At 34.5% G+C, this 14331-nt stretch overlaps 1 protein-coding gene across 2 annotated transcripts in view; it reads left to right on the forward strand.

Moving 5' to 3' along the window:
* Ctu1 (Cytosolic thiouridylase subunit 1) overlaps positions 1 to 13251 on the forward strand; it is an 84713-nt gene extending 71462 nt beyond the window's left edge. For both annotated transcript variants that reach the window (XM_090381971.1, XM_090381972.1), the window contains exons 14-15: positions 8839 to 8875; positions 13112 to 13251. In XM_090381971.1, coding sequence (XP_090238097.1) covers positions 8839 to 8875; positions 13112 to 13183 — 109 coding nt within the window. In that variant the 3' untranslated portion in view covers positions 13184 to 13251. The remainder of the gene's footprint in view (positions 1 to 8838; positions 8876 to 13111) is intronic.
* Positions 13252 to 14331: the final 1080 nt, after the last annotated feature.

Raw genomic sequence — 14331 nt, forward strand, 5'->3', positions numbered from 1 at the left:
AGCAATTAACCACCCGCTGGCTAAAGGCAAATTTCCGCACATCTATTCTACAGCTTGAAAATCAAAAGTGTTGCTTTTGATTTTCATAAGTGACATTGACGAAGGAATAGAGGGCGTGATGTCAAAATTTGCAAAGATTGGGAGAGTTATTAATGATCAGTGCCAAGCTGCACTCTTTCAGGATGACTTGAACAGGCATAAAAAATGGTCAGAAAACTGGAAACTGTTTTAATGCAGCAAAATTCAAAGTCTTACACTTGGAGAATAGCAACACCGAAACCCCGAAATAACATACACTTGGTGGGATTGAACTGAAAACAGTAGAGCAAGAAGGGTATCTGGGTGTTACAATGCAAGTGTTACAATACCCAGAACTTCAGATGTGAATTCTCCGAGCAGTGTAAACAGGCAGCAAGGAAAGCCCATGATGTCCTATCAATGATATTTCAGACAATATCCTGTAGAGATAGGAAGGTCATAATTGCATTGTACAATAGACTGCCGAAATAATGGCACCCAAATAGCGGAACATTCGAACTAATGGCACATTGAGATTAGGTGTTTACAGTGCAGCTGTCTTGCAGTGCCGAAAAAAGAAAATGATAAATCATGTGATTACTATACAGTGAAACTTCTCCTAACGGACACCTCTCTTTAACGGACATCTCTCTACAACGGACATTTTCAAATTCCCCAACTCACCTCTATTGGTTTTAACGTGTTTTCAGCTTCTGTCTAGCGGACATTCTCTGTAACGGACGCGGACAGGCAATCTGCACTGTTTCGTTTAGATTAGCACTTAATTTGATCTCCCCATAATGGACTGCGGGAGAGCTCACAGCCCTTTTTCTAGGAACGTTTCTTCCACGTATTGCCTCAATCGTGTGTTTATTTTCTATTTCCGATTTTCTGAATTTTATCAAGGCTTAGGTCGCGGTTCTAAACCCTTTTTCAAGAATTTTAGAGCACGTGTAAAACTTCTGATGAATTCGGTGTGCAGGGGGGGTGGAATTTGGTCGGCCTTTCGTCTTTTCAATTTCAGTTTTCAGTTTTGTTCAGTGTCGTGTGAAGTGCACAATGTCTTCTCGTAAACATTTAACTTTAAAAGATAAAGTCGAACTCATTAATGCGTATGATTGGCAAAAAAATAGTGTTCGCAATCTCGCTGCAAAATTCAAAATCGGGAAAACGCAGGTAAGCGACATCCTAAAGAAAAAAAAATGAACTGCTCAAACAATTTTGGCAACACGGAAATGATCAGGTTCAAAAATCATTCCCGAAAACTGTTAGACTTCAAATTGACAATGTTACGTATGAGTGGTTTTGTCGCGCACGTGCTAAAAAAATTCCCATTAATGGCTCTATTATTAGGGAAAAGGCTTCGGAGGTTGCGAAATCTATGGGAGTAAATGAGTTCAAAGCTTCTGTGGGATGGCTAGACAAGTTCAAAACTCGGCATAAAATTTCTTGGAAAACCGTAAGTGGTGAAGGTGGATCTGTTGATACTGGGGTTGTAACAGAGTGGACCATCAAATTGGAAGATTTATGTCGTGATTTTGAAGCTAAGGATATTTACAACTGTGACGAAACAGGGTTGTTTTTTAAAGCTCTTCCTGAAAAAACAGTCTAAAAAACGAAAAGTGCCAGGGCGGAAAAATTTGTAAGGAACGCTTGACTGTACTATTGTGTACAAATATGCTGGGAGACTTTGAACAACCTCTTGTTATAGGAAAACCACAAAATCCTCGTTGTTTCAAGGGCATAAAGTTGAATCTTTTGAATGTTGACTGGAAGTCTAATAAAAAAGCGTGGATGACACGAGATATCATGAGCGAATGGATAAGTCACTTTAACCAAAACATGATTAGTCAAAACAGAAAAATTATTCTTTTCATGGATAATGCTGCATCTCACCCGCACATTGAATTGTCCAACATTCAAATCGTTTTTCTGCCACCAAACACATCTGCAGAATGTCAGCCCTTGGATCTAGGGATAATAAAAAAAATTAAACTTCACTACAGAAAACGTGTTTTAAGACATCTCATTGCAAACATGAGCGAGTGACCTTGAAAAGAAACTCAGCATCCTAGATGCGATTCAATGGATTTCCTCTTCAGTAAACACAATTAGAAAACAAACTGTCGTGAACTGTTTTGTAAAGTCTAGCTTCTCAAACGCAAAAATTGAAGTTGTGAACAGCAATGTGGAGCACCAAGAAGAACAAGAACTTCAACATGTTGAAGTTCTTGTTCTTGTTCAGATAGATGTTGAAGTTCTTGTTCTTCTACATCTATTGACAATGTACGATACTTCAGCTACAAGTGACCCTGGCTACAAAGATATAGACTCGAACCTCACTACAGAAGATGGTGCTGTAGATATCAATGACATTATCATCGATATTTTTCAAGAAGTTCCTCATGAGGATGAAGAAATGGAAGGAGGTCATTCTGTCGAAGAACATATTAACGACGAACCACCGATGAAAATAGAAGCGCTCATACAAATTAATCGTTTAAAAATGTTTTTCGCCGCTGAAGAAGATACTGAAGGACTTTCGATGGTTTCTTCGCTCCAAACAAATGTTGAAAACAAAATTATCAGCCGGAAGAAGGTGCAGAAGAAAATAAGTGATTACTGTATGTATTTTTCTTAGGATAAAGTCATAATATGCATAGCATAATTGTATGTATATTATTTACAAAAATATTGTGCAAAATCTGTATATAATTTAATTTAATTTTACATTAAACGTTTAACGATTTTTCTTTATCTCTTGTGTATGTAATTGTATATTATTTACAAAAATATTGTTCAAAATTTGTATATATTTTAATTTAATTTTACATTAAACGTTTAACGATTTTTTTCTTTCTTTCTTTTTTTTTTTTCTCCCTCAGACTTCTTGTTAGCGGACACTTCTCTCTAACGGACAAATTTTCGTTCCCCATGGCTGTCCGTTAAAGGGAAGTTTCACTGTATTTGTTTACGTTCACTATTTTGAAAGTGAATTCTGTACTGATATCATGCATTATACCACTGTTGTTTTACATTTATTTTAAATTAAAAACCCCTCACTATGGCTCCTAAAGTTAATAAACCTCATGCAGAGAAGAAAAGAAGAACAACATTAAAGCTTAATGACAAATTTGTTATAATCGAACTACAGGTAACTCTCGGTTTAGAACGTTCGATTTACGAACATTCACTATAACAAACGTCACAATTCATTCAAAATTTCTTAAAGTCGCCAATAGATACAGTTCCTTATAAAACGAAATGCCAAATATATAGTGAACATAATTGTAAGATTTAAATAAATAAACTTTTTAAAAATTTATTTATTGCAATAATTATCAGAAAATTATTTGATAATTAAACTAAGGCATACAACATTTATAATACATTGCAAAACATTGCTGGTGCCTGGGGGCGATGTGAAGGAAACAAACTTAAGTGGTGTGTGTGGAAAAATTTGTGTCCACAGTTTGTGCATAATTTAAAATGATTTTGAGGAGCCAATAGAACCTGTGACTGAAGAAATTGTTTAATTGGGAAATAAAATGGACCTTGACCTTGATCTGACTGATGTGAGAGGGCTTTTGGACTCGCATTTTGAGGAATTAATAACCAGTGAAATAATTGAAATAGAGACACATCTAAATTCTGAAGTAACAGAAGAACCTGATATTTCACACCCTCCCCGAACATTTACAAGGCAGAAAATGGCTGCAGCTTTTTAATCAATTTCTGAGGGGTTGGCAATCTTTGAAGAAGAAGATGCAAATATGGAAAGAATTGCAAAAGTGAAAAGAGGCATTTATGACTGTCTAGCATGCTACAGTGAGATTTCTGAAGAAAAAATGAAACTAACTGTGCAATCTTCTATAAAAACATATTTTAAAAAAGCAGAAAATCCAGCTGTTTCTTCATTATCAGATGCCCTTCCATCTACCTCATCTGCACCTAGTGTCACTTATGTGGAAAATATTGAACTCTGATGAAGATATTGATGAGTAAAAATTGAATACATATGTTCAGTACATAATTATGTTAGTACTCATTTTCGTTATTTCTATGTTGTAACTCTTTGTTTTTAATTAAAATTAACAAGTACGATATCATGTTTTTTTATTCTTTTCTTATTTTATTTTACATTATGTATTGTATACGATAAACCATAATACTTACATGCATTATAATAAAACATATTGTATAGACCATTCAGTGTTTAGTACATGGTTTTAATGCTTTAAAATGGCTGCTAACGTACATGATATGTACAGTAATACCCCGACTTACGCTACCCCGACTTACGCGAACTCGGAGTTACGCGGTTCTTGATTTTTTTCGTTTGGCAACGCTGCCGCCCACTATCTTCAAGGTCATTTTTCATATGTTATCGATATACGGTGCGACGGCAGAGAATGAGAGCGAAAGATGAACAAAATTCAACTTTGCTGCTTTTATGTTTTTTATATCAGTGAAGGGGAAACACATTTCACCATAATAACGTAAAAACCAACACAATTCCAGCTATCGGTATAATCGCAAATGCAATTAGATCGAGTTTACTACCAGTTTATAACAGATTTCACTAGCAGAAACGCAACTGGACTTTTATTGTCTTATGGTAGTAACCCCTAGAAATGTGAGGTGTTAATAGTGTATCTCTGCCTCTATGGTGTTGTTTATTCAGTTGCTACATGCGCGCAGCTTTGTTTATGCGTATCAAGCGTGCCTCCTCGTTTTGTAATTGTGCTTTATTCCCTAAAAATGAGTAAAATACTTAATTAAAAGGTGTGAAAAGGAAGCGTCCTGGTGAAGACACTGCAGATTCAGAGAGAAAAAGAAAAGCAATTATCGATAAACAGGCGGACTGGGTCAAAAATTCTTACCCGGGAAAATTTATAGTGGCGTCATACTATGGTTTATGGCCAAAATCACACTGGCCCACCGGGGTTTCCCCGGTAAGGCTTATGGCCAGTCCACTTCTGTCGATAGAGAAAAAATATGAAATTGTGAAACGCTTTGAGCGAAATGAAAGACCATGTGATATTGCACGTGCTACAGGCCTAAACGAAGCAAAGGCGAAAAGCACATGACAATTGCAAACTTGACAGGTTGAAAATTGAAAAGGGCTCAATTGTAAAGGGCTTAAAAATTTTAGAAAACATAGACTCCAACGAAGGACGCGTTATAGCTACAAAGCAAGGAATAAAAAAATTATTAGCTTGCTACGAAGAAATTCTGCGTGAAAAAAAGAACGCGCTGTGTCGTCAGACGAATTTGTTAGATTTTATGAAGCCATCGACATCGAAATAACTTTTTTACGTAACTCATTTGTTTTTTTTTAATACATATTTTGTATTAATATGTATAAAGAACTGCAATTTTATTAATATTTTTCTTCTAAACTAGTGTTTTTGTTAGTCCTTGGTCCCAATTAAGCAAAATTTATATGTATTTATATGCAAAGTTGTACCCCGACTTACGCGAATTCGACTTACGCGATTTTCGTCGGACCCACCTATCGCGTAACTTCGTGGTATTACTGTATTATAAAAGCGTAACAATGCAAAATACACATAACGAATAAAATGTATAACGAACAGCGTCTTGGAGCGGAACTCTTTCATAAACCGAGAGTTGCCTGTATTATATTACGGTTAGCCGGAAAGTTAATTCATATATCCATGTGTATTGTGTCTATAAATCGTGCATGTTCTCTGGTCGATTTACCTCTTTTGCTGGACAAAAAACCTCAGTTTCCTGAGGAAAACACCTTGCTATCTACGCCGAGACTGACTAACTCAGCCACCGAGTGAAAAAAGCTGATAAAAGTTCGTCATGTCATTGACAGGTTTCAAATGTCACTGTCCTCCCCACACTGGGTGGAAAAACCCAGTGTGGGGAGGACAGTGACGTAACCACTGTGCTACCCGCACAGACTAAACTTGATATAATAAATAAAATAGAATGGGGTGTAAGTAGTAGTGTATTAATGGCAGAATATGACATTGAATCATCAACATGTTTATGATTTTTTTACGTGCAGTTAATAAAATTGCATTCTTAAGCTATTTCTTATTTAGCGTCATTATTTCTACATTAAATATATTAAAAATAAAACTTTCTAGATAATGTAAAAATTGAAATAACGGTACCTTGAATCCCAGAAGGTGCAGTTATTCTGAAAGTCTACTGTATAATGCAATTGTATGACTGCATATGGAATATTGTGTCCACATATTGAGACCTCATCTGATAAAAGACATAGAGCTTCTCAAAAGGGTCCAAAGACAGGCAGCTCTCATGATGAAATTGGCAAAAGGGCCACTGTATGAGGTAAGACTATGAAGTATGAAGGCAAAATTCTCGCTGTTATAAAGAATTCAGAACTAGGGGCCAAAATTCAAATTATAGAGGAAAAGGTTTAGACTAGATTGTAGGAAGGTTTCTTTCAGCCAGCGAGTTGCTGATTACTGGAACAAGTTTCCTCCACAGGTGGTTGCAGCCAACATTTTAAAGAAATTCAAAAAGTCAACTGGATAGGTACTTGTGGGTGAAGCATGTGATTTGTATTTTCTTATTTACTTTTTTTCTCTTTTTTTTTTTTTGTTTTGCTGGTGCAGCCAAAGCCTGTGGCAAATACTTAATCCTTAATATGCCTATTTTTATGGAGTGGGAAGCAACAGTATTACCCTTCATATACATGGAAATCGTAATTCATTACTGTAATTCCATACCAATTAAATTATATTGATGTATTCTATGTTAATGTTATTTACATAAAAAAATTAGTTGCAAATTTCTCTGATTATTCAGCTGATACTACGTCAAAATCCAAGTTCTTCCTTAATTTAATTTAGATTTCCCAGTTTTTGTCCTGATAATAACTTCAGGGACTCACATCTGGCTGGTGAGTATGGGCTTGGGACACCCATGGTCCTGAGCTGGATATCATCATTCTTGTTTTTCTTGGTGATTCCCTTCTACTTATCTCTCTCTCTCTCTCTCTCTCTCTCTCTCTCTCTCTCTCTCTCTCTCTCTCTCTCTCTCTCTCTCTCTCTGTCTCTCTCTCTCTCTCTCTCTCTCTCGGGATAATTCAGAAATTTTTTTTTTTTTTTTTTTGGCTGGTGCAGCATAAACTTCAGGCTTCCTTGAACCATATGGCTAATAATAATAATACAATTCCACAGGGATAATTCAGAAATGTTGCCATGATAAGTTACTGAACTGTCATGGGTTTTTAAATTGTCAAAATTTGGTCTATTTTTAATATGTTAAGACTAATGAAGTAATCTTTCATTTTAAGTCTTACTATTTCCTTTAACTTAAATGTTGGTCAATAATGCCCTTTTGAACTAAGTATTTATATTTCAAATATAAATAATTAGAAAAAGCACTGTATTTTATAATTCATCATATTTAGTTACTAATGTTTTCAATAGATGGCGCCAGTTAGCACTGGTCATGGCCATGTTGTAAGAAAGCAAACTTATACAGCAAAAAAAAAATAAAAAATATTATTATTATTAATAGCCATATGGTGCAAGGAAGCCTTATGCTGCACCAGGAAAAAAAAAGTTCCCGAGTTACCCTGAGACCCTGTAAATAATTTCTTTTTTTACTTTCATTTGGTCCCTTTTAGCACATTCAGGGAAATTATTGCAGGTTTTTTATTTTTATATATTTATTATTATTAATTTTTTAAATATGGGAATTATTCCAATTCCAAGTTTTTTTTTTTTCCCCTACAATATAGTTCTTTCTGATGAAGTTTCATTCCAACATTTGTAATGAAATTTCCATCAAGACAGCACTATCTGGGGGCATTTATTGATTTGTTTCAAAGCTTTGTTTCTTAAGTTCTTATTGGTAAATACTTCATGATTGACATTGTCATAGCAGAAAACCACAGCCTCCTCACCCAGCTCCATGGCATGGTTTAGTATTTATTGAAATGTTCTGTCTTTTGTTTTTTTCATTTATTGAGGCCAAGTTCCTGAAAACATTATATCCTGGCAAATGAAGTCCTTCTTTATGCAATTTTTTTGAAGGAGTTTATGTTTTGGCATTTAGTTTTATTAGGTTTTGGCTTTTGCTCTAACAAAGGTTTTCTGAAAAGATTTTCTGACAAGAGAGATGGTAACAGTCTTGGCAAATTATCTTCTGTTAGTGACTTTTCATTTTATTTTAATTTTTTATTTCACAAATTTTTGCTCTCTTTTACTGCACTTGCCGCAGAGGGGACAAGATGATCCCAGCATGCATATTTATCTTTTTTTGTGATTGCTTTCCAAATATTGTTTAAAAGTGAATGCTGTGTAGTGTTAAAATGCATGTTCTCAAAATGTTAAATTTCAACCACTGCATCTCAATCCCCAGTAGGTCTCAAAGGATATCCTGGAAGGTTGTAGCATACCATAATAAATTAAGAACTTGTATAAACATAATATTTGAACAAAGAATTGAATTAATCTGTGGCCAGTAAGGTCAATCCTGGCAGAACAATTCCGGATTTTATTATACTGAAAATGAGTTGCCAGAAGTAGTTGGGTGAAAAACACTGAATATACTGTGGATTAAGAGGACTATCATTGCATTATTAGAAATATGGATTCGCAGGTACTAAATTAAATAAATTCAGTGTATGGAAAAGTAAGAATGTCTAGTTAATTGAGATTTAAATGATATTAAGGAGTGTTTGCAGGGATACATATTTACTTTATTAGAAATTTGCATTTTTTTATAAAAGCCATCCTAATTTTTATTTTTATCATACATTTTCATTTTCAGCTTTAAAGTAGAAATATTTTTTTTTAATTTCAGGTTGGGAATTGGGAAAAGCAGCAAAGTGAAGGAAAAGGTAAGCCAAACTATTCAGACATTAGTGCTTTATGATGTATATATGTGCGTGTACACATGCACCACATAAATTGTCTAAGGTAAATAAAACTAATCCACCATGGACTGCAAAAATAATTTGTTAATACAAAATGTTGTTTTTAGTCTCATTTCATGCTAAAAATATGTGAATAGGTAATAACTTTTTTTTAATGAAACAGAGACATTAAAAAATCATAAGTTCCACGATTAGCAAGCATAGAGAATGAGTAAAATATCACTATAAAGTTGCATACCTTGATGCAGTTAAATAAATAAGTAAATATATAAATTTTCATTCATTCTTTATGTGGTTAAGGCCAGAAGAGTTTATATATTTATTTTGACTGCAAACATACTGAATTAATTTTTAAGGGCAATCAGGTTTTTGGTGCCACAGTTCACAATGGATTGTTCATTTTTTGTGGCAGTGAATGGGCTCAACCCTTTACTTGTGACGTGCATGTTCGCCACTAGACCATGGCAAACCCTGTAATAAAATGAGATTAAATAAGGAATTCCCTCCATTTACAGTCATAAACATATCTTTATATTCTTCAACATTGTCATTCAAACTGTCAAACTATCAGTGGTAACACCCCCAACTTGACTTACAACTGCTGAACTTAATAATTTCCCACATTTAAAATGATGCTTTTCATTGCGAGACAGCCCTTAACTTCTCTGCAGCTTATGTTTTAATCTAATGCATTAAACTTTGAGTGTGTGTGTAGGCACTTCTTGAAAGTCACACACGATAGATTTTAGCAGAGGCAAAAAACTTCACACCTTGGTTTTCAAATGCAGTCAGATATTGCTTGTTTAATGGTGTTTCATCCACTGTGGTAATCACTTTCATTGTCCACATTTATGTGGCAGCCTCGGGGTTTAAGCAAGCCATACATGCTTTCACAACAATCAGGCTCAAGCAAGTGTATTGTAATTGCTTGAGCATATACAACAAGATTCGGTACATGATTTCTCTGACCCATAACTGGAAACAGAAATGCATGTCAGCTGGACTTGGCCCTGCAGTTTCACCTTGAACTGCATGCATCTCTGCCACTTCACTGTACAGGAGTAGTTTATTTTTGTGCAAGTTTTTTGTGTGTTTTTATGTATTTTTACTGTTAGACATGTCTGTGAACAGGAAAAACGATGCACAGAGTGCAAAATTAACTAAGACCTGAAATGCCCTTACATTAGAAATTTAATATGACAGTTTATGAACTGTCTAATAAATCTGAGTTGTTTCATCCAACTGTGAGAATGATTTTGAAAGACAGATTTTAATATTTAAATATTTAGATGAATAAACTTTTAATTTTGTGGATAAATGATCAGACAATATATGAAGCAATGATTTGGTTAAGGAAGAATCTTTTTCAGGCACTTCAGAATAAACATGGAGAAACATTCAAGAACAATTCTTTTAACACTAGCAAGAGTTTATTGTGGTGCATCATGTCCCTAGCATGCCTTGTTGGGTTGATTTTCAGACTGGTGCATATACCATTGGAAGCAGCTTAAGTATCAATTTTGCCTCTACTTGCAGCCTTAGCCTTCTATTAAACTAATAGTCTTCCCAAACTGTCAGTTTTCCCAATACACTTAACACTTCCAAAAGTGCATAATGTATTCTCTCAAATATATCAGAACCTGTACCATAATCACTAAATTAACCATTTATATCATGGAATATTAAAAGTCTCGTCAGTTGCTGCAATATTTATTTTAACATGGAATATTAAAATTTGCATTTTTGGTCTTTCTTTGTCGTACACCAAATCCTTTTATGGAATTCACTGAATTGTCATACTCACCAAGTTGTACTGCAGATTGTCCTTTCATGAAATTGTCGAATACAGCAAATTGCCACAAACTCAATTGTCTTGCACTTAATTGTTATACAATGAATTGCTCAATTGCCTTTCACTGAATTTAACTTGAATTTTATATAAAGTCTCAATATTTACTTACTAATAAATACCATTTCTTAATTTTGAAGATTTTATTTGAATGTTTAACTAAGTGAAAGTTCAAAATATAATAAGGTTTACCTTATTTGCCGTTACGGGCAATTTCACTTGTGGTCCACCTTTAAAACTAAACTTCATTTTATTTTATTGAGTTTCTCAAATTATCTTAAGTTCTTAGCTTACTGCAAAAAAATTTTATCAGTTTTCAAATTAATTGTTAACATGCTAGTTGCCTGTTGATAAGAGTTCATAGTAAATCCAGAAATGTTACTGCTTCAGTGAGAATATACATTTAAAGATATTCTTTGTGTGCTATATAAATTGTGTATGGTTTGTTATTTAAAGGCAGCTTACTAATAATGATTTTAATTATGTTAATTAACGTCATTAAGGCACCCCCGTAGCCAGGTGGGAAGGAGCAGCAGTGCGTAGCGCACGCACGCTTCTTGATTAGACCGGGGTTTGAGCCCGTCACCACTAAATATGGAGGATGCGGAAAGGTCAGGGAATGACCACCACATATTCCCAAAGCAATATGGCCTTAATTGCTAATGCTCCTAAAAACCAAATAACAATAACATTAATGTCATTATTAGCAAACTAAATTTAAATAACAAACTGTGCAGAGTATAAGTGTGCTATTCACTATTCATTATATTTTTTCTAAATATGTATTGTAAATGTGAGATTTTCAGTAAAGCGAGTTGCCAGTTTGTTTACATTCATTCAGCAACATCTGGTCAGTATTTATAGTATTGTAAAAAGAAATTTGGCACTGTTACATTATTTTGTGCATTTTACAAAATTTGCCTAAGATCTGAAAAATAGTGTGAAACCTCACTAAAAATTAATGCAGAAAAATTATTGCTGAAGCTGAATAATTCTGAGCATTTTGAGGTAGATGGGAATGTGCTTCTGTTGTGTTTGTATTTTCTTTGTAGCACTTGATGGTTACAACAGTCTGAAGAGACTATTTTAATTGATGAGTGTATAACAATTTATAGAAACTGATGCATCTGTATACAGTCAGGTATGCTACAATGAACAAATGCTACAACAAACAGTTTTTATCAGTAAAATCAGGATGCTACAATGAATGCGGAGGAATACTATTGGCCGACTTAGCACACGCATGTGCATGACGTGTTGATTAGACCGCTTCCTGCTCTAATTTCCCACTTTGATTAGAGCGTCGGTTATCATCTTTGTTATCGTTTGTAGGGTTCAGTTATCTGCTTATTTGCCCTTTAGCAGTAAAAATATATTTTTTTAATTATTCTGCTATATAATTTTAGCCATGAGCCAGCAAAATAGAATGAGAAAGCCAATTAACTTAGAGATTAAGAAAGAAATAATTTCCAAGCAAGAAAGTGGAAAAAGTGTAGGATATCTAAGTGCTGAATATGGTATGGCTAAATCAACAATCAGTACAATTTTAAAAAACAAGGAAGAAATAAAAAGTGCACAGGTTGCAAATCTCTAGATTTTATGATTTTTTATTAGGGAAAGTTTGTTTATATTTTTATTGGGGGAATATTGTTTATGCTTTTCAAATTTTATGTACAGTGTATAAAAGTTAGATAAATTCATTTTATATTATTTTTACACTTATATTTTTCATTTCGTATTATATTTTTCCTGTTTAAATCATTGTATTGGATGATAACTTTGCTCTAGACTGCGGGCCTGGATTATCCCTAAATACATATATTTCAATGTATGCTAGAACGAGCAAATGCTATAATGAATGAGGTTCTAGAACCAATTACATTCATTCTAGCATACTCCACTATATTTATTTATTAAATAAATGTCTTCCTAGAACATATCTCAAGTTGTAACATCAGGTATGTGAAAAAATATGTTCCACATTGTAATTGTCTATGCCATTCTTGATTTTTGAGAGCATCATAAATGCAAGGCAGGGACTGCCTTGAGTCTTCCTTTCATTCTATAAATTAAATGCATAGAAATATATTTAGAATTTTGTTGTAACTAAGGAGAGGTTATTATTGAAATTGGCAGTTCGGCTTAATCAAAGAGTAGTCTTCACCATTGTTAGCCATATTACTTTGTGAAAATGGCATGCTAGTTCCTGAAAATAAAATTTAAATTATTACATTTTTAATAAAAGTTAATTTTTAATGAGTTGCATGTATTATATTTTAAAACAGTGCTCTTATTGTAATATAGTAGTGTTTTTATGCTGAATGTATTCATCTTATTAAATTTTTATCTAGATGAAGAGGATAGCACAAATTGGAGAAACAACAGCTGAAATTGGTAGTAACATGCATACACTCACATTTTAAATATGTATTTCTTAATTACAAATCAAAAATTTTGTACATTTTTGTAAATAAACATTTACAGTGTTATGGGCAATGAGTATTCTTTCACCAAGTAGTTATTCATGTTTTTATAATCTCAGTATATGACAAGGTATCAAAAAGTTTGTACCCTGAGCTAGATAAAACATCATGAGGAAGATGCCATTTTTAATATAAGTTGTCTACATATTCAATAACTAACATGTGAAATTTCATTCCCATAGGTGATCTACGCCAGAGGTGGAGCCCAGAATCTGAGGAAGGTTGCTGGTTGACAAAGTGGAGTATCAAGCAGTGAACAAGTTCCTGCATTTTTGCAGGGCAAGAAAGCTCAGGAAATTGGCAAAGAAATGAAAGCTGTGTATGAGCAGAATTTTCCATCCTATGACTGTAAAAAAGTGGAAATGGGAGTGCCAGTGCAGTTGTACAAGTGTCTTTGACGAGCCAAGGGAAGGAAGGCCAACAACATCTGCAGACGGTGAGATGGTTGCAAAGGTTGAGCAGCTGGTGCTGAGTGACAGACATGTGACAATTCATTTCATTGCAAATGCAGTGGGAATTAGTTATGGGTCTGCCCACAGCATTTTACATGACCTAAGGTCTCTGCACAATGAGTTCCAAGATTGCTGACGTCTTTGCAGAAGCAATGTCGAATGCAAATGTTCTCGCCAACTGTTGGATTTGTGTAATGCGAATGTTGAAAACTTTTTTGATTGGTTGGTGACAAATGACCAATGCTGGGTGTATTAGTATGATCAGAGACTAAAGATGTGTCAAAGCAGTGGAAGCGCACCTCCTAAAAAGGCAAAGACCACTCAATCTGTGAAGAAGGTGATATTGTCCTTGTTTTGGGACAAAAAAGGGATTATCCTGACAGATTACCTACATCATGGTTCCACGCTTATCGGAGAATACTACAGAAATCTTTTGAAAAAGTTACATGTTGCTTTGAAAGTGAAAAGGCGTGGAATGTTAACCAGGGGTGTTTGTCTTCTGTCAGACAATGCACCAGCTCACACGGCCATTCCCACCACCAACTTTGTTGCCCAGTGCAGCATCGAACTACTGCAGCACCCACCCTATTCTGACCTAGCACCATCACACTTCTTGTTTCGAGAAATGAAGAAACC

This window comes from Mastigoproctus giganteus, chromosome 9 (assembly GCF_048544385.1).
Source record: "Mastigoproctus giganteus isolate SK-2022 chromosome 9, ASM4854438v1, whole genome shotgun sequence".
NCBI classification, from domain to species: Eukaryota; Metazoa; Arthropoda; class Arachnida; order Uropygi; family Thelyphonidae; genus Mastigoproctus; species Mastigoproctus giganteus.